Below are 24,863 nucleotides of genomic sequence, written 5' to 3' on the forward strand. Positions count from 1 at the left end.
TTCTGTGGCAGCCTGGATTAGATAGTGACCAACTTAGGTATGCCACAGTTGAAGAAAGACAAGACAGACATTGTTTTATGTAAAACTCTATATCTCTTATGTCTCTAGTTGACGTTGGACTACTAAATGTTAGAAGAATCATTGCCCTAATGTGGAAAAAAATTGACCCACCAATAAGAATGTGGGTGAAGAAAATATATTTTTACTTTGCTGGAAAAGCTAACTTTTATTGACAAAGGAAACACAGAGGAGTTTGAAAATGTATGATGACCTTTGTTGGACCTTTTGAGACACAACAATACATAATTTAATGGAAATCACTAGGTTGTACTTGTTCTTTTTTTCTTTTACCTGTTTTGTGTCTGAACAACTTTTAAAAATGTAATGTGTGTAACACGCTAAACAGCACACTAAAGATTCAGTAATAATTATGTTTAGCGCCTTAAGGTCAGGTCCTACTTTGATTTTCATGTATTAAGATTACATGTTGACTGATGCTCAAAGTAGCCATCTTGTCTTGTTCACTCAGGGGTTGTGGTTAGTGCGACCTGCTCAGAGTAGCTATGATGCATTCAGTGCCTGCATTTTCAATTTTCTAACATTCCAGTCAGGCACCGGCAAGCTAAAAATCCTTTGAGACTCCTGCTTACCAGAATCAGAGTGTGAGAAAGGAAATTTGACTCCGTTTTAAAATATTTGAACAATCTGAATGTGACTTAATGCCATTTACTTAGAAAACAAACAAAAAAAACATTAAAAGTTGTACTTTATGTCACGACTCCTAGACTAGTTTTGCTTGCAGAGCAAAAAGTCTGCCTTTGTTTCTTGTTATATTTCAGACATTTTTCATGTAGAACTCATCAGCAGATCAGTAAGTAGACATAAATGTCTCTGACAGCAGACAAAAAAAAAAAATCAATTTTTGGGTTCAGACTGTACGATGATGCGGGTTGACGCAACAAGTACAAAGCGGAGGCAAAAACTGATTGGTATGCATCCCGTCGGCCGCGCTTCACAGCCAGCCACACTTCACGAGGATCAAATATTCACGCCGCCACTCATCCGCCTGCTCTTATTTTAAGACGTCTGTCCTCCGAGGACGAAGCCTTGGAATCTAGGAATCCCTAGTTTCTGTGTACGAGAATCCCGGGACTTTATTGTCAAGGTTAAACTTTAGATGTGAGTCATTCTCCCAGAATGCAGATACACATCTGGAGGGATGTTTACAACCAGTCGGGTGAAACCAACACAAAACCCCCGAACGGGAGGAACTGGCTCTGTTCCAGTGCAGCTTTGCGCGCATATATTGTCGCAGGAGACGTCCTCGCCTCCACCTCCATGCGTCTCCTCCATGAAAATCTCATGTAACGAGGCTTTGATGGGATCCTTAGCGCAGCGCTATCTCCTCAGTCATGCTCGGCGGAAAGTGCTTTGGTAAATATTGAATCGGTGAGTAAATACCGAATCCATGATTGACTGAACAACTCAATCTGAAGACTTGAGCTTCGGCGAGGAGCAGAAGCTCATAAGGCGGCTGATAGGATTACTAAATACCGCTCGCCTGCATCGTCTCCCCGGACTCTGCCCCGGCAGCCTGCAGGCGGGGGGTCATTACTCTAATCTCAATTAAACAATTCTGCACAAGAGGAAACTTGGATGGGGGAAGCACAAAAAAAAACAAAAAAACACCTTTCAGTGGCAGATGGCGAAGACCCCATGCCAGATTTTCTGAACTTCTCTAAACTAAATACTTTAGGGGGGGAATTATGTAGAATAATGGCTGTTTTTGTAGCAAATTCAAAAGTTTTCCTAAAAGCAATTCTGCCAGGCGAGAGTAGAACCCGTTTCAGGGGCCCGGGCACAGTCTAAATGAAGATGAGGGTACTTTTGGGACATACTGGCCTTTTTGTACAATCAACTCTGCAAACGTGATCTGAAATACAATCTCAGACAGTGATTGTCCTACTAAATTCACACTGCTACAAGGGTACAAAAGTCCACCCGCTCTGCTCTGATGTCATTTCTGTTGCAAGAGTTGCTATCGGATTGTACAGGATTTCTTCTTTTTTTTTTTCTTCTGTGGAGGATTAGATTGACAATCCCGTCACTATGGCTGATCACCATGACGAGCATTCTGCTGCCGTCTTCAGGTGAAAATACTGATGTGAATAAGCCTAGAAGCCGTGATAAGGTTCTGCCTTAGTCTCTCTCATTCATATTTATCAACATTCAAATAAAGAGTTCTGTTTTGAACAACTCTTTCTGTCTGACCCAACAAGATTGGTTTATTATCTTTAACTCGCCAACATTGTGTTTGTTTGTTATTAGCAAGAATTTCTTCTCTGCGTCACCATCAAGCCTCAACTAAGTCATCAGTTTATATCAAGTACCACCTCACTACATCTTTTCACATTTGTATAAGTAATCTTTTTATAAATATGTCATTTAAAAAGTCAACAAAATTATCTTTGAAATGTCCCAGTATCACATTAACGCTATTAAAAATAGAATTATACATTTGTATAGATAGAAAACTAGCATAAGCAATCGGTAAACGTTTGTTAGTTTCTCATCTTTTCTCAAACAGTAAGTGCTTTTATTTTCTGAATGTTTTTCAGAGCCTGTTCAACAAACGTACTGAAATTGTTCACTTTTTTCTTCTCCAGTGCAAATCTAGAGTAAACATGCTTCAAGGTACATTATGCATAACAGATCAAAGAGTAAAATGTGTGAGTGACAGAGAAAATAAAGTGCTTTTACAATGACAGACCACTATGATGTTCACTCAACAGTGAGAAAATATTATGTTCCAGATAAATAAAGTGCATTTTGTTCTAAATGCCCAAACAGAATTCAGCTTAAAGAGAAACCAGTGTGGTCATAATTATGAACTGTTATTTATTTTTTTTATTTCATTTATTCATGATCGAGGAAATTATGATTGTCTTGAGAAACCAGACCTGGACTATGAGTCTAGGTGAATTTTAAAGTATTTGTTTTTGCGATTTAAGTGCCACCAGAGCGTGATGTGCCTACTGAACCTGGATTTCTGATTGGGAATATCAGAGGTGTCCAAGCCTTCAACATGTATTCCATGTTGGACACTTCTAGGTTAGTATCCAACATGGCTGCCACCACATTACATATCAATAGCTATGTGCTGCTTTGGGCCACACACAATACTCTAATTAAAAGAACATTACAGAAGGGTACATTCTTGTCCCATCTGTGCTGCCTTGCATGTTAAATGTAGCTAAAATATCTAATCATTAGCAGCTTTGACAGTTTGTATCTCAGTGGCAGATCGAGCACTGTAACATTTTTCTTTTGTGTTTTTAATGCATGAAATAGTGAGAAACCTACTATCATTAGATTTTATAGCTAACAGTAGTTACACCACAGCTATTAGCGTAGTCCGTCAGAAGTGTTAGACAACTCTCAATGTCCCTCACAGTTCCGATGCTCAAGACGGCGCAAGTTTCAGACTCTAGACAACACATCTGCTGACGCCACGGTCCGACAGCCATGGAAGTAAACAATGTGTGTTGAATTTGAACGGATTTACGAGAATCAATATGCCTTTCGAATGCCAACAATAATTAACCAGTCCTGCTTATTCTGAAGAACTGACCCCCTTCGGCCTCAATATGCTTAAAACAGCACCCGCTTTATTAAAGCAGTCGACATGTGCGAGTTGGAGCAGGAAAACAATTGGGCGTGACCAATTAATTCTTGCTAAATTTTTAGCTTATAGGACCAGACGCTGCAGCAGAACGCCGGGATCATTAGGAGTCAGAAGACATTATTTGTAGCTGGAGGTTTAATGGTTTCAGTTACTGATGGTCACATCAGTTCCTCGACACGTTTCTAAAGAGGATGTCAGCGTCTAAATGAGCGCAGAGGACAGTTCAGGCAGCAATTAAGCGCCGTCCCAAAGCGGCAGCAGAGAGCACGCCGCGCAAACATGAACAGAAAGGAACCCCGTCAGGCACATGGTTTTGCTTTTAAGGTTTTATGTGTTTTTTTGTCTGATTAAAAGTGATTAAATCATTCAGATGGAGTAGTATACCTTTACCGTTCATGCATGTGGACACAGCATGGACGTTAGAGCAGAAATAGAAGCAATAGCCTCTAAAGATTGCGTAACAAGGGACGCTCCCCATGAAATCAATCGCCATATTAATATCACCCACGTCGTTTGACCTGTGCATAATCACAAGCTGTACATCTTTTAAATTAGTCACTGTAGGTACAGCATGTGGACTCTGTACCGTAATGAGAGACGACGGGCGTCATGCATTATAAAAAGCGGCTTTGGCGGCAACGCCATTGACAATCAGATGTTAATCTGACTCGCTGCAGATTCTGTCAGCATTGCATTTAAATTGGATTGTCATTTGCATTTTTTTCTGCGATGCTGGACAGATCTGTGTGTCTGAGCATATCCAGCTACTTTCCCCAGCCTTGCAGCGGCGGGTGGTGAACACAGGGGCAGATTTTGTGGCAGAAACAGAAAATAAGAAAAAAAAATGAACTCCACCATCTGACCTCTCAGCTGACAGCATATTTGTTTAGCCACTCATTAAATATTTGTAAAAGTATTTTGTATGCTTATCAACTTTTTATATTTGGCTATTATACTAGATACACCTGTCAACTTTTGTATGTTTTTGACACGCAGATGAGGAAATCAGAAACCTAACGTCTGGTTGGGTCACCCAAAGAACAGCATCAGAATTTGATTCAGGTCAGGACTTTTGACTAGGCCACTCCTGGTTTTGTTTTTCCCCAAGTCATTCAGAAGTAAACTCTGTTCTGGATCGTCGTTCTGCTGCAGAACCAAAAGCGCATTTCAGCTGGAGGTCACAAACGGATAGCGGGACGTTCGCCTTCAGAACATTTTTTGGGAGAGAGCACAAGTCATGATTCCATTTTCCCGCTACAAGTCCCCCCGGTACCCGAGGCAGAAAAACAGCCACGGGCTATCACACTGTCACCGCCATATTTTACACAATATTATCATTTTCTGAAATGCTGTCAACTTTTGCTAGAGCTAAAGAGACACACACCTCTCCAACAGTATAATTTATCTCATTAGTTCTCACAGTATTTCACCCAAAAATCTTTGGGGACCATCAAGATGCGTTCTGGCAAAACCGAGACAAGCCTTTACGTTTCTTTAGCTCAGCAGTGGTTTTCATTTTTCGGGTCATTTTTGTCTCTTACGGTGGATTGTTCATAAACAATTTAACTGAGGCAAAGTGAGGCCAGCGGTTCGTTGTCCTTGGACGAGTCGTTGTTACGCTTTGGGATCGTTTTGGTCGTCCACTCCTGGGAAGGATCACTGCTGTTCCTCCAAATGTTTTCACCATTAGGAGTTAATGACTCTCACTATGTTTTTTTTTTTCTTTTAAATTGAGAACAGGCCTGAGTGTGGCTCAAGGAATTGAACTCAGCTGCACCAGTTACTTTATGCATTCAGATTGCGTTTATTGGTACCGTCTTCGTCTGATATTTAAATTTGTTCGATGATTTGAAACATTTAAGTGGCAAAAACATGAAAAAAAACCCTTGTAAATAGCAAAACAGGCAAATCCGTTCTCTCACCGCTGTGTATTTCTTGCAGCGACTGTTTAGAAAATTGCTGGGGCAAAGTGAAACAAGTGAGAAGTTTAGGTTTTTTTCCCCTCTGTTGGACAATTGCTGCTTGTGTGCTGCTTTTAGTTCCTGGCAGCTTTAAAAGCTTTTCTGAAGACGTGCGGCGGCGATCCAATCTGCACAGAACAGGAAGGGATATATTTTAACACCTGCCAGTCTAACATGAGTAAATGTTTGCAGATTACTCTTCAGAGCCTAAAAAGAAGAAACGCAAGCCTAAAACAGGTGTTGATTCGGTAGACTCGGAGATCGATCTCTGTTTTTTAGCGTTTTATTCTAAAATGCAACAACGTGCAATCACACGTTCAGAGGAATAAGATGTAGCCAGTTGTGAATTTAACACAAGCTGAACTGTAAAAAAAAAAATCTTTATTTTTTTAAACTTTCCTGTCACATCTACAGGTTTTACGGGGTTTTTTAGACAAAGGTAAGCTTAGTAAATACAAAATGAAGGTTTCAAATGATGAAACCAACACTCTCCTGGCCTAATTGCTACTTGTTAGGGATAATTAACTATAGTTATGACTAGTTACAGTTAATTAAGTTACAGTTAATTAATGATTTAACAAGATGGTAGGGGTGTTTTCCTGTAACAGTAAGTTGATTTGGATTGACTTTTTTGTTTTTTTCCCCTGCACTTTGCAATCACTCAGTCTGTTTTTGACAGATTTTAAAATTTGGTTGATGACCTGTAACACTAAAGTGTGACAAAAACCTAAGTCAGAAGAACTAATCAAGGAGGAAAACACTGTTGTATGACACATTTGTAATTTTATTCTAAAAAAAATCTCTCTCTTTACTATGCTGCAACATCAGAAATCTAGTCTCAGTTGTGGTTAGGCTTTATTACCCGACAATCTAATGTTTTTCAGTCGTATTTGAGTAAAAAGTATATCACACCGAGACCATGTTTCCTTATCGTCTGTCCCTTACTGCTGGATCTGAACCTAGACTACTTTTCAGAAAAGAGAGGATCAGCGATAAGGAAGTTGAGCAAAAATAGGTAAGAAAAAAATCCTGTTGACTTTGTTTTAGCTTAGGAAAAATAAAAAGAAAAAGAAACCAACTACTTTAACTTTTGTCATGCATAATTAAATGTATTTGTTCGTCTTGGATTTGAAAATAATCATATTATATAGAAATGCACCAGTCAACTGACCAGAGATCAGCTTCATCCAATTTTCTAATGAGTTTTCAGGATGAATGTTTCTTTTTCCTTCTATAAAACAAACGCTAACATACCAAGAACGTCCGACCGTTTTTGGTCTGCATCGACATCAACCAAAATTATGCCCTTTCATCCGCGTTTTTTTGAAGCTTCATGAAAAAAATATCAGATAAAATTTAGTACATATGCTTTCATGTATAAATGATCTCTTAATGTATTCATCTGCAGTCAGATTCAGAACCGCTACCTCTATCAAAGAACCCGCAGAACATTTTTCTCCTCTTTTATGTTTTGCGATCCAAGGTTTCATTATTGAAATCAACGGGTCAGACCTAAAAGATGCTGGAAACTGGTAGCAGCTAACAAGTGAGTTGGTTTCTATCCAGCACAAAAGGTACATTTGAGATATGCAAAAAAAATAAAAAAATAAAAAATGTAAGCTGCTTGAAAGGTCCTTTGAAACCAGATGCAGAATTTAAACTCTTGGTTTTTATGTCAGGTTTCCTCAGTTGTCTCTCTTTTGCCATTGGCATCCATTTTGAACATCATTTAAGTGCGTGTAGAAAATGTTTCGTTTTGCAAAAGGAATCCTTGTAGGCATCAATGTTATGGCATTGCTTCATTGCATATAATAGATGTGTGACTGCACCTGTCAAAACGTCATTTAAAAAGACATTCACGTATACCATCTTGTGTTGCAAACAATGTTTAATGTCTCTACTTAAGTGATTCTAACAATAGGTCTTTTTATTACAGTTAACCTAATACAGGCTTTTAAAGATCCAACGCTGAGTTCATTATTGATTTATTTTACTGCCGGTAAGAGCCACTTTGTGTGTTTTGTTTTGTTTTTTAACGTATTTTACAGGGGTTTTTTTTGTTTTTTTTCCACCGTAGAGGACATCTTCATGGAGACTAAAAGGCTTTCGAACAAAATGTCGTCAGACAACTCAGCCCCCTCTCAGACAGAAATAATAAAACATACTGTCTCGCTGCGCTCAAGTGGAACATCCATCACTTTGGCGCTCGACAGCAGTCACTGGCCGGTGCTTTATTTTGATTAAACAGTAAACTAATAAAATGCTACAGCCTTATTTGGTATACAGAATGTAACTTCAATAGCCCCACTGTGTCAGGTTAAGTTCTTATCCCTGTCACTGAGATTATTTATCATTTCGTTTTTGCTCTCAGCGCTCAGGCGCAGCAGTAAAAATGGTATGTAAGACGAAAAAAAAATTAAAAATTCCAGGAAAACAACCTGTCTGCTGGTTGAACATCTCACCATTTGTAGCAAGATGTTCAAGTTAATTACTTTTAATTCTTCTTTTTTATTAAGTACATTTGTATCAGGGGTGATTCTGTCACAGTGGGTAGTTGTCTTGCAATCGGAAGGTTGTTGGTTCAATTCCCGCAACATGCCGACACGCCCATGGGCGAAGCACTCGACCCCCTAGCTGCCTACCGATCTGCATGCCGGTGTATAAATGTGACTATAGTGAGGAGCGCTCTGATATTATGGGTTTGAAAAGCACTACACAAATTTGCATTTAAAATGAGATTAAACATTAGCCGTTTTAAATTTTCAGGTATTAATCACATTGCCTGTCAAAGGAGTAAATACAATGATCTTTCTTTCCTGTAAAATCTAATAATTCACTACGCTTTGGATGGATTAATGCTTAACGAATGCTTTGTTTAGAAGCGTAGTGAGAAGTCGTGACAGAGGGTTTTGTGACAAGAAGACGACAGAATATTTTTTTAAGTTTGTCTCACAGAGTCACCCAGCTGCTTTTGATGCCTAGATATGAAGTGAAGTGGAAGTAGTTCTGAAGTTGCCCTGTTATGATCTTTTTTTTTTTATTATTTCACACCCAGGCAACTTTACAAACTGAAATGCACCTGATGATCTTTCCAAAGTGACCTCAATTTGGACGGTCATGTCATATTGATTATATCAACATTTTGTGCTAGAGAAGAGGTGAAAGTAAGAAAGTAAGTTTAGCTGTAAAAGTCAGGAGATATTAAAAATGGAACAGACAATCATGTTTTCTTATAAATATTGAAATGTACGTTGTGACCATTACATTGGCACATGGTTGGTAACTTTTAAGCGGAGTGGCAAAATAGTGCAGGTGGAGTCAATCTGTAACCATCTTCTGATGCCTATTTATTTCTCATTTTGTACTATTTATTTCTTTATCTTTTTTATGTATGTATATTGTATATTATGTATATATACTGTACATAACCTGCATTTTAACTTGAGTCAAGCATATCTCAATCTCGTTGTAGTCTGTTGATGACAATGACAAATAAATCTTATATTGTTCCAAAACCCTGTTTATTTTTAAGAAATAACTAAAAGTTTTGGTCAATAATATGATGTCATGGAAAGCACAGAACTATAAGCTGAATAGTTAATGCCTCAAGGTTTACTTTGAGAACCAATAGGGACTTAGGAGCCAATATTAAAGTGTGTATCTTTATTTGCTATATAAAACTGAAACTCCTTCTGGAGAGCCTCGGGGAACAAGGTGTCCTCTTTATAATTGTTCTGTTTATACTAAAGTTTTTTTGGAGCATATTAGGGCAACAAAACATAAAAACACTAAAGTTCTTGTACTGGTTTTGGTTTCAGCTTAAATTGACTTTTAGTTATTATAAACACGAATCTTGCTTGAACTTAATACTAATAGTTTTGAGACTGAAACATCATTAAAAAGAAAACTATGCATAAAAAGACAGAGTTTGCAGTTACTGTGATATTATTTGTTTCTCTTGGTTGACCTTGGCTTCCTGTTTTTGGTGTCCAAACCTTAATGAATCATCTTTCTCCTTCAGTGAGGAAAGACGGATCGAATAACTGTGATTTTTAAGAAAAAAGGGGAAAAAAAGGCTCTGATTAATGTGCTGCAACGAAACTGCCATCTCAGACTGCTTGATACACGACACTATAAGCGAGAAATTTGTCAGGTGCTTTAATAACTGGCCTTAACTGAATGAATACATTTATCCTATGTTATTTAAATGCCACTCCATGCTGTCTTACAGACATTTTTACATTAAATTGTCAGAAGAATAACAGTTTGCAGCTCCGGTTTACAAAGAAGTGAGATTTTTAAGCTTTTGCTCACCTTTTTATATAGAATAAATAGTTTTTGTTTTAAATTTATTTTGTCTATACAGTACTAAGCTAACTGTTAAATGTCTACCAAGATTTACTCATTTTGTGCTCCAGAAGTCTTTGTTACATTTCAAAATAAAGTTCCATAGTCAATAAAAAAATTTTTTTAGTGGTATGGACAACTAGCAGTGTGACATCACCCATACCAGCATCATGTCAATTGTTTGTTTTCATATTTCTATTTAATTTTCATATAAACTTTTTTTAAGTTCTATAGGCTGCACAGTGGCGTAGTTGGTAGCACTGTTGCCTTGCAGCAAGAAGGTCCTGGGTTCGATTCCCAGCCCGGGGTCTTTCTGCATGGAGTTTGCATGTTCTCCCTGTGTATGCGTGGGTTCTCTCCAGGTACTTTCTAAATTCTCCCTAGGTGTGAGTGTGTGGTGTATGTGCACAGTAGTTTTCTGTCAGTCTGCGACAGACCTGTCCAGGGTGACCCCGCCTCTCGCCCGGAACGTTAGCTGGAAATAGGCACCAGCACCTCCCGACCCCACTAAGGACAAGGGTGTTAGAAAATGGATGGATGGATGAAAAAGTTCTATATAATATTACTGCAACCTGTAATGTATCAGCTAGCAGAACCAAGAGCTCATCCCTTCCACCTCTACTATATCGACTTTTGTGGGTCTCATTTTTTGTCCTTGCAGCTAAAGCTACGACTAGCTTAGCTTCAGCTAGGTGATGCTATATCTTCTTAAAGCTTTATTTGTTGTGAAATGTTTGACCAACAGATGTCTGCACTCTTCTCTTCAGGTTAACAGTTAGCGAACTTTGACAGCAACCGTGCTAGCAAGGCGAAAACATTTTATGACTTATTGTCTTTTAGGGTTCCCCAATCTCAAAACGTTTGTTGACTTTCTGAAGACATTTGCAGAGCACTTACTGTGGACTGAAAAAATATATATCCAATAACATATAATACAGACGGTAGCTCTCAAATCCAGTCCTCGAGAACTACCGCCCTGCAACTTTTAGATGCATCCTTACTCCAACAGACCAGGATCAGCTCTGAACAGGCCTGGCAACGATCCATTCATTGATTCAGATGTGTTGGAGCAGCGATGCATCTGAAAGTTGCAGGAAGGTAGCTCTCGGGGACTGGACTTGAGCACCCATGTAATAGACAATGCATCACATTATTTTTGAAAAATAACATTTTCAATTGCGACTTCAGTGATAATTTCATCATCCTCTCCTTGTTTATGCCAACCAGTGCCGTGTGCTTACATGGAGGTGTGGAGATTTGAAAAGTAACTCTAAACAGTGCATCTGTTCCTTGCAGTGGAAAGCTAAAAAGATACTAATTGTTGTATCATTTTATGCTTTTATTTCTTCAATAAAATCATAAAATGATGTGATGTAGCACAAGTCTTCCAATCCTACTTCCAAAGACATGCTGATGAAACAAATTACACTAGTTTTCGCCATGATTGATTCTTCAGTACATTCCTTTAACAAACCCAAATTCACACAAAACCCACCTCACCCTCTCCCTCCCCCATTCCAGTACCTATATTTGCCATCTCAGGCACCGTGGCGCTGTAGGGGCCTTCATCAAAGACGGGAGGGTTGTCATTGATGTCCTGCACCCGAATTATGAACTGTGACGACGGCTCCAGGGCACGTTCGGTCTGCCTGTCGGTGGCCGTGGCGATGAGACGGTACTCATCCTTCTCTTCCCGGTCCAGGGGCTTGGTGACGTGAATGTTGCCCGTTTTCTCATCGATCACGAACACCGAGCCCGCCCCCTCACCTCGCAGGATATACTTGGTGCGGCCATCATTCCTGTCCATGTCAGTGTGGAGCTAGATGAGAAGAGGCAAGAGGGAGTAGGGGAAGGTCGGGGGGGCAGGCAAAGACGAGAACAGGAATTAGTGGAAATTGAAAATGTAAGGTAGTGAGAGGTGGGGTAAGATAAGCATGCAATGGGTGGGAAAGAAAGACAAGAGTAAACACCAGTTAAAAATTAAGATTGTTTTTTCTCCAGACAGTCAGGCAGTGAAGACAAAACAAGCAGATTATCCTCCGCATGCCTCCAGGATATAATGAATTTAAGCAGAAGGAGAGAAAAGAAAAGCAGACAATACCTCGCTCTCCCTCACAATGTTATTTTTTTTAATTATTTTATTCATTCCTGCAGTTGTTATTTGGTGCTTCATGTTTCTATTTCTGCTGTACTGTATGAGCAGCTGTGGACCTGGATCTCCTTAATCTTAAAAATATCCAGTACACAAACTCCGCTGCTCACACTTTGAGCCCTTCTTCGGTTCCCAGCAAGAGTGGACAGAAAAACTGTTTGTTCACAAGCGGGGTGCTGGAGATTTAATGAAAGCGCCATATCGAAGGGATAACGAACAGCAGGCCAATCAATTATTCCCTAATAGGTGTCTATGAGTGAGACTGGACGGCTGCGTGGCGGTGGCGCGTTCGGTATCGATCACAGCCCCCGTGTTGCGTTTTATTGGATCAGCGCCTGGCAGGGCGGCAAAGCGACCGGCATCCTCTCACGCGGGGAGAGGTAATATCGGGGAAGGCTCCACGCCGTCCTCGGCCCCACAACGAGAGAGACGAGTCAGCGGGACACGGCGAGCGCATCCAGATTCAATCTCATTACCTCCCGCTCTGACATGGATGGAATAGCAACTGTGACCAAAAAGATAAATAAATAAAAAATAGAAAGAAAGCGGTAAATTAGCCCCCACTCTCAAGTGAGTGTGACACTGTGACTTCAGATGCAGAGGAGATGCGGGGAGAGGCAGCTGGGCTACGAGGAAGAGGGTTTAGCTGGGGGAAAGCATTGTTGCGTGGCAACAGCTAAGCTAAATGAAATGAGAATGGATACCGTGAATGCGAATGTTCATTTACTTTGAGGACTGCCATTTTTCACAGGGGATGTTGGAGCGGGATGGCTCGGCTTCGCCAGCTTCCTGAGGTGCAGACGATGAGCACGGATGTTGACAAGGTTATTTGTACCAAGCAGAGACTTCAGGTCCAGAATTTTAAGTGAAAGCTAAAGAAAGTAGAATCGCTACATATCTAATAAACATCCCATTTTTGTCAAACACTTAAAGCCATAATTAGCTTGCTCATTAACATTTGATAGGGGAATGCGGGCTGCACAAAACGGCTGATAGTTATTTTTAACACTTTTTTTCATCCTGAGAAGTCTGCTAGAGATCACGATAGACCAATGCCTGGCTGCCATTATTTGATAATTGTTTGATCGGTAACTAAAACTTTGCGTGAATATGGCCTTCGTAGGTAGCACTGTGCACAACACTCTTCAATGCAGAAGTTGCCACTACAGGAAGAAGACTCAAAAGAAAAAAGTTCAAAGGTCACCAGATAACAGAAAGTATTACCACTTCGTCTGTTCTATCTTTTTGAAGTAGGGGTTAGCATAGGACAGGCTAAACTAGTAAATATTGTTAGGAAAAATACATGAAAGAGGTTCTGTGGACTTTGCAGAGAATACACACAGAGATTTTTATTAGTGATGCTAATCTTGCTAAATACAAACTTTTTAAATTTCGTTATTCTTGTGACAATGGCAATAAAGATTTATCTATCTATCTAGATGTGAAAAGCAGTTTAAAACCTCAGTTTCATAACAATTATAATTTTGTTTAGTCAATAAATCAATCAAGCTAATTTATATAGCACATTTCAGCAAGAGAGAAAATCAAAGAAAGTAAAATCTTTAATGGCAGTTCAGAGCTTTAACAAAAAAAAAAATCAGTTGCTGAAATTCAGCCAGGAGCGGCATCAGTACGAGCTGGAAACCAAATTGACCTGAGGACAAACAAATTTTAGCAGTTAAACAAACAGAGATGTAAAAAAAAAAAAGGGTGGCTAGCTAAATAGGTGGAGCTTAACGATTCTTTATTTCATCCATGTTAGTGGTAACCAAGTTTCACCAGGACAATTAATACGACCACAAAGCATTGCCTATAATTGCATAATGTGCAACGGAAGACAACAGATGATATGGTAATATAACAAAACAATAGCCAAAGGTTTTGAGAATTTTCTACAAAACAAACACATATAGACAATAGCTGGAACAATCCTGTTGTCCTCCGTTTCTTGTATCCGTTTTGCTGTTGATGGTGGGTTTTTACAAAAACAGCTAGTAGCCGGCGGCTTTCTACTTTTCCAGCACAGAGCACATAGAAAACATTAGCTATGATGAGAAGCTTGCCTCCAAGGTGATTTGGCCTAAAAGAAATATTTCTAACAGAAAACAAACTAAAGTTTTGGATTGTCATCCCAGCAGCTCTGTTCTTCAGTTTTCCGTACCCGTCTGACACTTCAACAACTCGGTGAAATGAAATGAAAGGCTGTGGCAGACTTCCATAAACACTCCAACCTCTCAACTGTGGACAAAAGTATGCAAGATCAATTTTCTGGAAATGGTTTCTGAAAGACAAATTCCCCAATTACAGAATTGTTGCTTTCGTGTGCATCGGCACAAGTGTGTGAGGCCCATCAGCAGGTGGCGCTGGACGGCAAAATGGTTTTATTGTTGGTACGAGGAAAGGGCCTCTGACGGGAACTACTCACACAAAATGAATTTGGAAATGTATTTACACTGAGGTGAACTTTTCCACAATTTTTCATGTCTCAACTGCACACTTCACCGTTGTATCGATTTTATGTTGACAGACGAACACAGAGTGGTGCAAAATTGTCAAGCCAAAGTAACAGGATGCACATTTTCCAATAAACTTTGCAAATAAGAATTCAAAGGCAACGGGAGGGGATTTCCATTCAGACCTCTAAACTCTGATAGTGCTAAATAAAATAAAACAAAGTGCAATCATTTTGCTTTAAAAGTCCCTAATCGGTGGGCGTGCCGTGGTGGCATAGGGGTTAGCGCAACCCGTATTTGGAGGCCTTGAGTCTTTGACGCGGCCGTCGTGGGTTCGACTCCCGGACCCGACGACATTTGCCGCATGTCTTCCCTCCTCTCCTTCCCTGTTTCCTGCCAGCCCACTGTCATATAAGGGACACTAGAGCCCACAAAAGACCCCCTGGAGGGGTAAAAAAAAAAAAAAAATTCCCTAATCAGTAATACTTAATCGCTCTGCTCTATCTGCTCTTTTCTCTGATGGTAAAGCGGGTGCTTAGCAGGTAAAGTTATCAAGATACATAGATATTTTTTATGCTCACATTTTTCCCTTATTATTGTCCGTTTGTCTTTTAATTACTTTTATTGTATTATCTTTTGTTCTAAAGCAGGGGTCTCAAACTCCAGTCCTCGAGGGCCGCAGTCCTGCAACTTTTAGATGTGCCTCTGCTGCAACACACCTGAATAGAATAATTAGGTCATTAAGGCTCTGGAGAACTGATCTACACAAGGAGGAGGTAATTAAGCCATTTTATTCCAGCGTTTTGTACCTGTGGCACATCTAAACACTGTAGGACAGAGACCCTCGAGGACTGGAGTTTGAGACCCCTTTTCTAAAGGAAGGATTGGGCCATGTTGAGAGCACACGTCTCGACTTGTCACAGCATCACATTAAAGATGCTCTATTCCTATGTCCCGCTAAGTACTAGCAGCAGGAAGGTTTGCCTGCAAGTACTGTATCAGTGTTGTGAAAATAAAGGAGGTGCAAAAAAAAGAAACTATAATTAATGTCATTATTTACACCTTCGGTACCCTGCTGTGCTCTGCCAAAAGTGTATAATATGTTAAGAAGGATAGTCACCCTTTAGGCTCTGGTTCTACTCGGGGTTTTTCTTTGTGTCAATAGTCAGAATACCACAGTTTTTTTGCCCTTTTTCTAACAAAGCATTGTATTAGGTTTCACCTTTTTTTTTAAATATAAATTGGCGCTATATTAATAAAGCAGAATTGAGCTGAACTGAATTGATTTTCTCTCCCCATCGGGGACCTGGTTGCAGACTATCCATCTGCTGTTGAGCCCACACCAAACAACAAAGACAAGACTTAATATTTTTACAGTAATAAAGCAGATGAATTGTCTCTCCGTGAGCATTTGTTTTTATGGGAAGTCCTGGTACAATACACCAGCCCTAACTGAGCGAGAGCTGCAATCGTTCAGGACAAAAATGAGGCCTATGCCTCATTTTCGCTCTACGAAGAAAAAAAAACGCAAAGCAAAACTGCACCAGAGAAGCCAAGAAAATCCAATGAAATGCTGAACAAAACTCACCTGCTACGTTATTTAGCACCGCTTTTTATGTTAACATAAGTAGAATCTTGGTGCATCTAAGCATCTAGAGGTGGTGAAGACTCCTTGCTGACGTTTAAACCAAACATCAGAATATCGGTGAAAGATGGACTCTCACCGAGGTCATGGATACAGGTAGTTGTTGCCTGGATCAATAACTAATCGCTCAGATCAATAACGATCAGGTCAGCAGACCACAGTTTGTTTGGCCGAAAGGTTGTGCGTCTGTCTGACCAGGTGGTGAGTGCCAGAGGAGTACCACAGGGACCTGTACTGTTGCTATTCATTTCACTACGCACACCTCCTGTCATCGGCTAAGATGAAGGTATACTTGTGTCCTTTGGTCATTTGTTTGGTCGGGAAAAAAGTGTACTTTATAATGTTTTTTTTGTTGTGGTTTGCTTCCATATTCTGTTTTTTTTTTTTTTTTTTTTTAAGCGGACCAAGTTGCACCGGTGACGATCCAACGTGACTCCCATTCAACAGAAATGACGGCGGTGGGACAGAGCCCAAAAAAACAAACGTGGAAAACCTGCGTGTTGCATTTCTGCGGTACACATATGTGCTGTTATTCCGAATAACAGCACAGCAATTTAAAATGTCAACAGCAGCTCGTTCTACGTAGGTTTTATGATATTTTTCAAATTTTAGAACGGCGTAGGCCAATGCGTGCTCCAGGCTGACTGAGACAAGATGCTTTGCGCTTTCTGACCCACAATATGCTGCCAGTAGCGTTGCTAAGCAGAAAACAGAGAATCGGGTACAGAGAATTGTACTAACTTAATGTCAATAAGTACAATAAGTGCATGCAGTAGTTGCGTTAGCAACACTTAAGGGCTCGTTTTTATCCAAATGTCCAGTAACCGTGGCTTGTGCAGTCAAACAGACATATATTTCCTGTAAGTTCAGATCAAAGTCGGTCTGTATTCACACCAAATGCGAACCACACCAAAGTTTGTTTGGAAGCGGACTGAGAACACCTCAAAAGAAGAGTGGGTCTTGGTCTGGTTGTTTGGTCCGCAGCAGGCTTGAGTGTAGTCACACCTGCACAAAAGGTCCGGGGAAATACACTCTGGTCTATTTAAAGCAGACCAAATGTGAACACACCTCTAGACGACAAACTGGAGGTGCAACAGTAAAGCTACAGAGCAGACGGCATCTATTTTGAAAACTTGTTCCTGTGGTGTTTTCAGAAAGATGCTGCATATCATCTACAAGTTTGTCGTAATGAGTTCAACCCTTTCAGACATCATCTGTTGGAAAAAAACTTAGAAAAAGCTCAACAAGAGGATAAATAAGGTTGATTCTGTTTGGGGTTCAGCTGATAATTGCACAAAAAGGAATGCTTCATAAAATAAAGAACATAAAAAAATAACAATGAGGATCCCCTTCATTAGACTGTGTTTTCAGTCGGAGGCTTTAGATTTGCTATAATACAGACCGCAATAGGAGGTCATCACAATCTATAGTCACTTTTTGGAGAAGAAACTTAGACAGTTTGAGTTACAACATTTATTTCCCCTTTGGGACTGAAGTGAGTCTTTCAGAAACTGCTGATCAACTGCAATTTTCAAGCTCAATCCTCTTGGGTTTACTAAGAAACATGTCCAAAAAAGGAAAAAAAAAAATAATCTGACAAGCCGCATTTGTGTGAACACACAAAAAAAGCCTGATGATGTCAGAGGTCAACGGAGAATGGGCAGGCTGGTTCATGAAGATAAAAAGGCAGCGGCAACTTAAATAAGCGCTTATTACGGGGAATGTGACAAGATCTCAGCGTGATATTTCACATCATAGTGAAGTCAGTCACAAGAAGCACCACTACTTTCCTGTCAGCATGTGACTTTATCTAGTGGAAGGGATTATTATGAGATGTGAAAGAGAGTGATTGTTGCTTGAAACTCTGCTGGATCTACACTTAACACTCCTGTTTTCAGGTTAGAAACGGAGTTGCTGCTGCTACAAAAGCCTCCGACAAGCTTACACATGTTGAAAATTAATCCTGGGCAAGATTTTTGGACCAAACAATTCAAATGAATGAACATCAAGGGCTATTTCGCTGTTTTTTAATGAAAGATTTCTTGGGTCTTTTAATACCAACAAAGTTTTATTTTATTTTATTTTAATATCTCTGCCAAGCCGGGTCAAATTATCTCAAATTGGGTGTTGGGGCCACTGTACTCCACTGGTCTCTACAGTCACAGGATTTCGATGCAGTAAAGCAACGTCATCAGATTGTGGTGAAACGGGAGATCCTCGTCACGGACATGCTGCCGACAAACCAGCAACCGCCCGACGCCGTCTTGTCAACATGGAGCAAAGTCCTCAAGGAATTAAAACATTTCTCTAACGCAAAGGGAAATCTAACCCAGTACAAGAAATAAGTACTTAGTAAAGTGGTTGGTGATTTTGGTCAACAGCTCCTGTCTGAGAAACAGATTCATTTCATCATCTTTTACTTTTCTTCCTTTACAAGTCATTTCATCAGGTCCATCACCGCTACCCACTTGGTGTGCGTGACGGTTTCTGTTTTGCTCTTTTAAAAGATGTCCTACTTTTTTGACTCGGACTAATCTAAAGTAACGGGTTCCTCTCGTCTTCAGAGGAGGCCATCTGGGGGCAATTGGCCAAAACATCCGGTGGGTCAGGACCACCAGAGGAGCCTGGGTTCTCTTCCTCCTTAACAAAAAGCCATTAACAATCAAAGTCTTAACGGCCCTGCGGCTTAACGAGGAGACTTAACGAGCTTCCTAATGAAGCCCCGGCCATCATTACCTCACTGAGTGGTGGCGGTGCTGATTGAAAGCACAGCTAAGAGTCATTCTGGAGCAAAAGGAAAAAAAAAAAGCTCAACCTAAGTAAAAAACAAAATCCATTTAAGGTTGACCTCTCACCCAAATCTCTGCCTCCAAGATTAATAGGAAATTATATCAAGGGGAGCAAAAGGAATAACGGCGACGGATACTTTACGGTCCTCAGAACTGCTAAGCTTTTAGAGAGCAAAAGTAACAAAACTGTATTTCATTAAACAACACCGGCCATCACCATATATCACATCCTCTCAGTGAGAAAAATGCCAGATCTCATAAATCCCGTGTTTCATATCCCCCCCTTGATATACTATCGAATACATCAAGAGCCAAACAGTGTGAAACCACTGGACACAAAAGCCAAATTCTCCGCTCGGAGAATGATTTAAACCTGAGAAGCGGCTGTTTCCATTTTCTGACGCCATTGTGAATGCGACACCCTGTCTCTCCCTCTCTCCCCAGAACCCTAAATCTCCTCAATTATTTATATTATCATAAGGTAATATGCTTATACTCATAAACTCGATTTCGCATTTTTGTAATAACCATAAATCACAAAGTGAGAAGGAAAAATACTCTCTGCCAACCTCTAAATTACCTAAATAACTAATATCCCATACACACAATTTCACATTTATGCTGCACAATGAATCATAAAAACACCAAGAAAATGTGTTTTCTTTTTTTTCTCCCACAGATGTGCATTAACCTAATGAATGTGGATGTTTTCCCCACAAATTCGGCATGTTTGCGTGCGTTTGCGCGTGTACGTGTGTGTGTGGATGCTGTTATTGTGCAGACAAGGTTACACAAGCATGAGAAGTAACTTTGTGGAAAATCATCTGGCAGCCTGTGTGAAATGCCAATGGGCAAATAGCAGCGACGCGGGGCACCGCTGATCCCTGTGATTGGCAGCGGGGTTCATATTCCCTTAACGCATCGGGGAAAGTTTGCAAGGGCAAGCCGGCAGGTGTGAAAATATCTCGACTATCTCGTAATCTCCCTCAGCAAGCCTCAGAGGAGAGGAAGGCCTTTTCATCTTCCCCTTTTTGGCGAATTCAAAAGAGCTGGAAGCCTGCGGGACAACCACGACTGAATTGTGGCGGACGCAAAGCTGGGCGAGGTGAGACTCGGTCAGAACCTGTCGGGCGGCGCAATCGATTTAAAGCGGGTCCCCCCTATTCAGAGACATGACCGGAGAAAGCCGACCGTTTAGGAAAAAACGGCAGAAATATTTTTTGGGGGGACAGGGCCCACAACGACTTCCGACAGCCAATTCGAAATGAAACCATGCCCCGTGGCCAGTTTACCTTCTTCCATCCTATCAAATGCTTCTTTTTTTCTTTTTTCTTTTTTGCTTGAGGCTGTGTGTAAATTTTCCATGTCCACATTTGAGTCAAAGTGAGCTTTATTGCTGCTGGAAATTTTAGCAAGAGACTTGACAGGTGAGTGTATCTGTGTGGGCGGCGGTGTGTGTAACTTTCAAGAAACCAGTGTAATGACTCTGATTCTTCTTCTTCGGGCTTGGCAAAAGCTCTGCTTGGCACAGTTACAGCCCAGAGTGAACAAGCAGCCAACGCGTGACTAAGAACCTGTGAGTGTGTGTGCGCGTGTGTGTCTCTGAGCGCCAACAGCAACTGACCTAGAGATGAGCAAGCTGACCTATAGAGAGTTCAGAGCCAAGAAGATGGAATATCAGCTACTGAAGCTCAGGCTTAGATGGACAACTAAGCCGTCTAAGAATTCAGTTGTGAAGTGATGCCATCAAAATGTACCAGTTAGCTTTCAAATTCATCACGATTTCATTGAAATATGCGGGAAATATGCAACATTCTTTGGAAGAAGCTGAACCAGTTGCACAAGAGTGGAGTCAAGAGTATAAGTGGATAGTAGACATGCATTTTGATTTTTCTTTTTTTTATTATTGCTGTTTTTAATAATAACATTCTGTTGGTAAGAGAGCTAAAGAGTTCAAAAACAAGAATTTGCTTCGCTGTACTGGAAATAATGCATGACAATTAAAGCCAATGCCAACGTGGACAATCTGGCCGTTCAAGGAACTTCACTACGAAAGAAGACTCCAAGAAACCCTTCAATCAGTCCACAGGACTCACAACAGGCAGGCTCTTACCACTGAAGATACCAAAGTGTCTGTGTGTACACTTAGAAGGATATGGCAAGGTGCAAAAAACCTTGAAATCAGAATAAAATTTGCCAGCAGACAACACAGACAGATATCAGAACTTCTGCAATATAGTTCGTCAGACAGTTGATTCTGGCACCAGAATAAAGGACATTTTTGTCATAAACTCAACATAATATCTCACAGATGAAGGTGATGAGAATTTTCTTCACTTCATACTCTTAAATACCTACACGAAGTTTCTCACTAAAACTATTTCAGTCAAAGGGTGTGACACACAGAGGGTTAGGTGTCACTCTTACTTCAGTCATATAAACAATTGTTCATTTAATCATTTATGTTAAACACTTAAAGCAGGGTAAAATGTTTGTTGTTTAAGTGCTGCTTGGTCATTTACTTTTGAGAACACTTAATATCTAATGGGCTGCTCTTATTCTGCTACGAATGACTGTATATATTTACGCCGAGTGATGAGTCCCATGTGAGCCTCAGACGTGCGGTGTATATTAACAGTAGCATGAATATGCAGATATTTCCATCTGTGATTATAGATGAAGCTGATACAGCTAAGCAAGACTGGAACGACATTTTAAATCGCCCACTTTGTAAGAAAATTAATTTACCGTCAAAAGCTACAATTATCTTTTCCGTATCAAATGGATTTCTGTGGCTCTTCCTCGTGATTCTGAATCTTCAGCATTATTTTTGCACTTTTTTTTTTTAAAGTCTTTCCATTTTCTTTCATGCCGTGCTTATTTCCGGACTGTAAATGTGTGTAAATCAAGAAATCCAGCACTATTATCTTAATGAATAGATTACTTTAACTTTTTGTACAACTTTTCAAGAGGTGGTTAGATGTAGCTCCACTACAATATGAGAGCGGTAAAATATTTAAACCAAGTTGTCCAATCCACTCTGCTCAACTGCTCAGGTTTTTAAATTCAAACATTGTTTCCTGGTTTGCTGGGTTAAGAGCACTAAGAGCATCTACACAGTAACTCTAATTTCTTAGCCATACTTTCTACTATTCCTGAATCACTTCATGGAAAAAACAAGCAGCTTCATTTTATCGATAAGATTTCAGATTTAGTTGAACAGTTCAAACAAAACAGGATCAGTCAAATCAAACGTTAAAGAACCAGAATAAAAGAAAAAAGATCGATGTAGCGGTTGGTGAAACTTACTTTAAAATCAAGTCATTATTTAAACATTAATCTGACTAACAAATAAAGAAACAGAGCAAACCAGGCAACCTTGTGGTGAAATGTTAACATCCTGAAGTTCGAGTGAAATATATTAATATCACAATAATATATGGACTTATGAAGTCCACCTACTAAACTCCTTCAGTCATTATGAGAAACGACTACAACCATAACAAAATATTCTCACCCGGGTGTGACACAAACACACACAAGTTTTCACACTTTAATCCAAATGCCCCGCTCTCCTCTTTAATCACTGTGGGTACACATAACAAAAACACTTTTCCAATCAGACATCAAATGGCTCAGATCAGAAAACTTGTCAGACTATAAGGGCCACTTGTGACTACAGAGGGAAGGCAGGTTTTCAAATTCCGTCTGATATTTTAATCAAACTCTGTTTCGGAGTAAATGTGGGTTGTGAGGGAGATTTCCGCTCGTCGCCATTGAGAACCCCGACGTCCCGCTTCCTGTCCACTTGTCTTAGTGCTTTTTAAATCCTTTATGAAGAACAGCAGGTAATGTCTTTACCGTCGATCCAGCATCGATTTGGCATTGATATTTTGGAAAGCTAAGACACAGTCAGTAATTCAGTTGCGGTGTGGACATGTTGACCCGTTCTTCTTTGATCCAATTCAGGAAGTCTCTGGAGGGCAATGCATGTAGCCTTCTTAACACACACACACACACACCCACCCACACACGCACACACACACACACACACTCACTAAATGTCTCCGTGTTGCACTCAAGCACTTCCTCTTACTCACACACTTCCTAAAAGAGCATCCATTATTCATTATTATTAGACTTTTCCTTTAGTGCCATGAGATGTTCAATGCATCTTGCCACTGTTCTCTTCCTCCACAATACATTATTCAAAACTAAATTTTGCTTTTAGCCTCAGAGTATGCAAATCTCCCTTTTGATTATCATAATCAGCTGATGTACGAGGAGCAGTGTGTGTGTGTGTGTGGCAGCCAGTCAGACGACTGTTTGTGTTCTGTTGCTTCAGAGCGCCAGTCGAGCATCGTTTACTTTGTGCCCGTATTTTTAGCCGAGAGAGACAGGCTTGAGAAAAGGCCACTGGAGGCCTGACTGTACGTTTAAAGGGCAACTCGCCCACATATGTGGTGCCCTGCGAGACACCGCTGGGGGGAATATTTTATGTCGCTGGGACGCGGGAGTCAGAATGTCTGTGTGGAAAATGATGGAAAAAATGTGCTGTAATGATAGAAAGTTTTAAGCTGCAATGCAAAAACCTAAAAGCAAAAAACGAAAGGGTGTTGAATGTAAACAGATTATTTTGACTGGTTGGTCAGAAACTCAAAAATGGCAAAAAAAATCGCAAGTCTCACAAAAGGTAAAATAACCCATTTAAAGCATATTTAAATATATTTAAAGATATGGTTTTATGTATTTTCCATGAATAGAGTCTCATTTTACACCACAATCAAGTAACTTTAGCTTAAGCAGTTGGAAAAATGCGGCATATAATTAAACATAACAGAAAACTAACTTTGTAATTTCACACCTTGAAATTGGGCCACTATCTCTTTAAGAAGCTCCTACTCTAACACTCCCCCATAAGTACGTCATCACAACAATGTTTCTCATTGTGCTGTTTGCATTTGTCCTATGGCGCGTTTGTCTGAGAGTCTGCCGATAAGCTCAGCAGACTCTCAGCTCCACCTGGTGTTTGCTCATTGCTGCTACCGCTAGTCTGAAGGAGCTCAGTGAAGAAATTGAGGGGGAGTGTTGCTCTACGAGGTATAAAATGTGTTGGACACTACAGCTCCAAAGGGGAGCTGCATGTAAATAGGTGGCGCTTTGTGGGAGCAAGCGCTTAGTCACCACAGAATGACAGAAGGAAATAACATTATAACGCGACATAAAGCTCAGAAAAGTTAATTTGACATTATACTGGCCCTTTAAAATGAAACTGGCTTCTTTACAGACATACTAGCTATTGTAACATGTAACCAATTTGTGTAACTTACGAACAGATAAGTTGAGAAATTTAGATTTCAAGTGTTCTAGTTACAATTAGTCTTCTTGCTAAGTTCAACTATATTGTCAAGAAAAATAAACAGACTGTTTAATACAAAATTAAACAGAATATTATTGTAACTTTTTTTTAACAGAAAGTGTCCATCCTTATTATATCAGGTAGTGTGTTCTCTTTTAGTCCAGATTTCTTATTGTTCAGTTCCTTTCTTTAGTTCAGTATTTGAAATTTAAGTCAGTCAGTCAGTCAAGTCTTTGTCAAATTCAATGGCCATGTGTTTCTTTGGATCCAAAATCTTATCTTAATCCAGTGCAAAGCAGGCAGCGGATCCAGCAGGTCCCACTTTCTTGGGTTGAAACCTGGAGCTCAGCACATCCAATCCAGGCCTGCGGTGGTGTGCAGCTGGACAATGTTCCAAGTTGAATGTGGTTGTAAAAAAAACCCAACCTGCATATATATAGAACTTAAATAACTATTAAAGTCCAAAAGTATG

At 40.1% G+C, this 24,863-nt stretch overlaps 1 protein-coding gene across 2 annotated transcripts in view; it reads right to left on the bottom strand.

Moving 5' to 3' along the window:
* LOC102236017 overlaps window positions 1-24,863 on the bottom strand; it is a 231,392-nt gene that overhangs the window by 101,813 nt on the left and 104,716 nt on the right. For both annotated transcript variants that reach the window (XM_023335753.1, XM_023335752.1), the window contains one exon: window positions 11,518-11,812. In XM_023335753.1, the coding sequence (XP_023191521.1) occupies window positions 11,518-11,812 (295 nt within the window). The remainder of the gene's footprint in view (window positions 1-11,517; window positions 11,813-24,863) is intronic.

The sequence above is a fragment of the Xiphophorus maculatus genome, chromosome 6 (assembly GCF_002775205.1).
Source record: "Xiphophorus maculatus strain JP 163 A chromosome 6, X_maculatus-5.0-male, whole genome shotgun sequence".
NCBI classification, from domain to species: domain Eukaryota; kingdom Metazoa; phylum Chordata; class Actinopteri; order Cyprinodontiformes; family Poeciliidae; genus Xiphophorus; species Xiphophorus maculatus.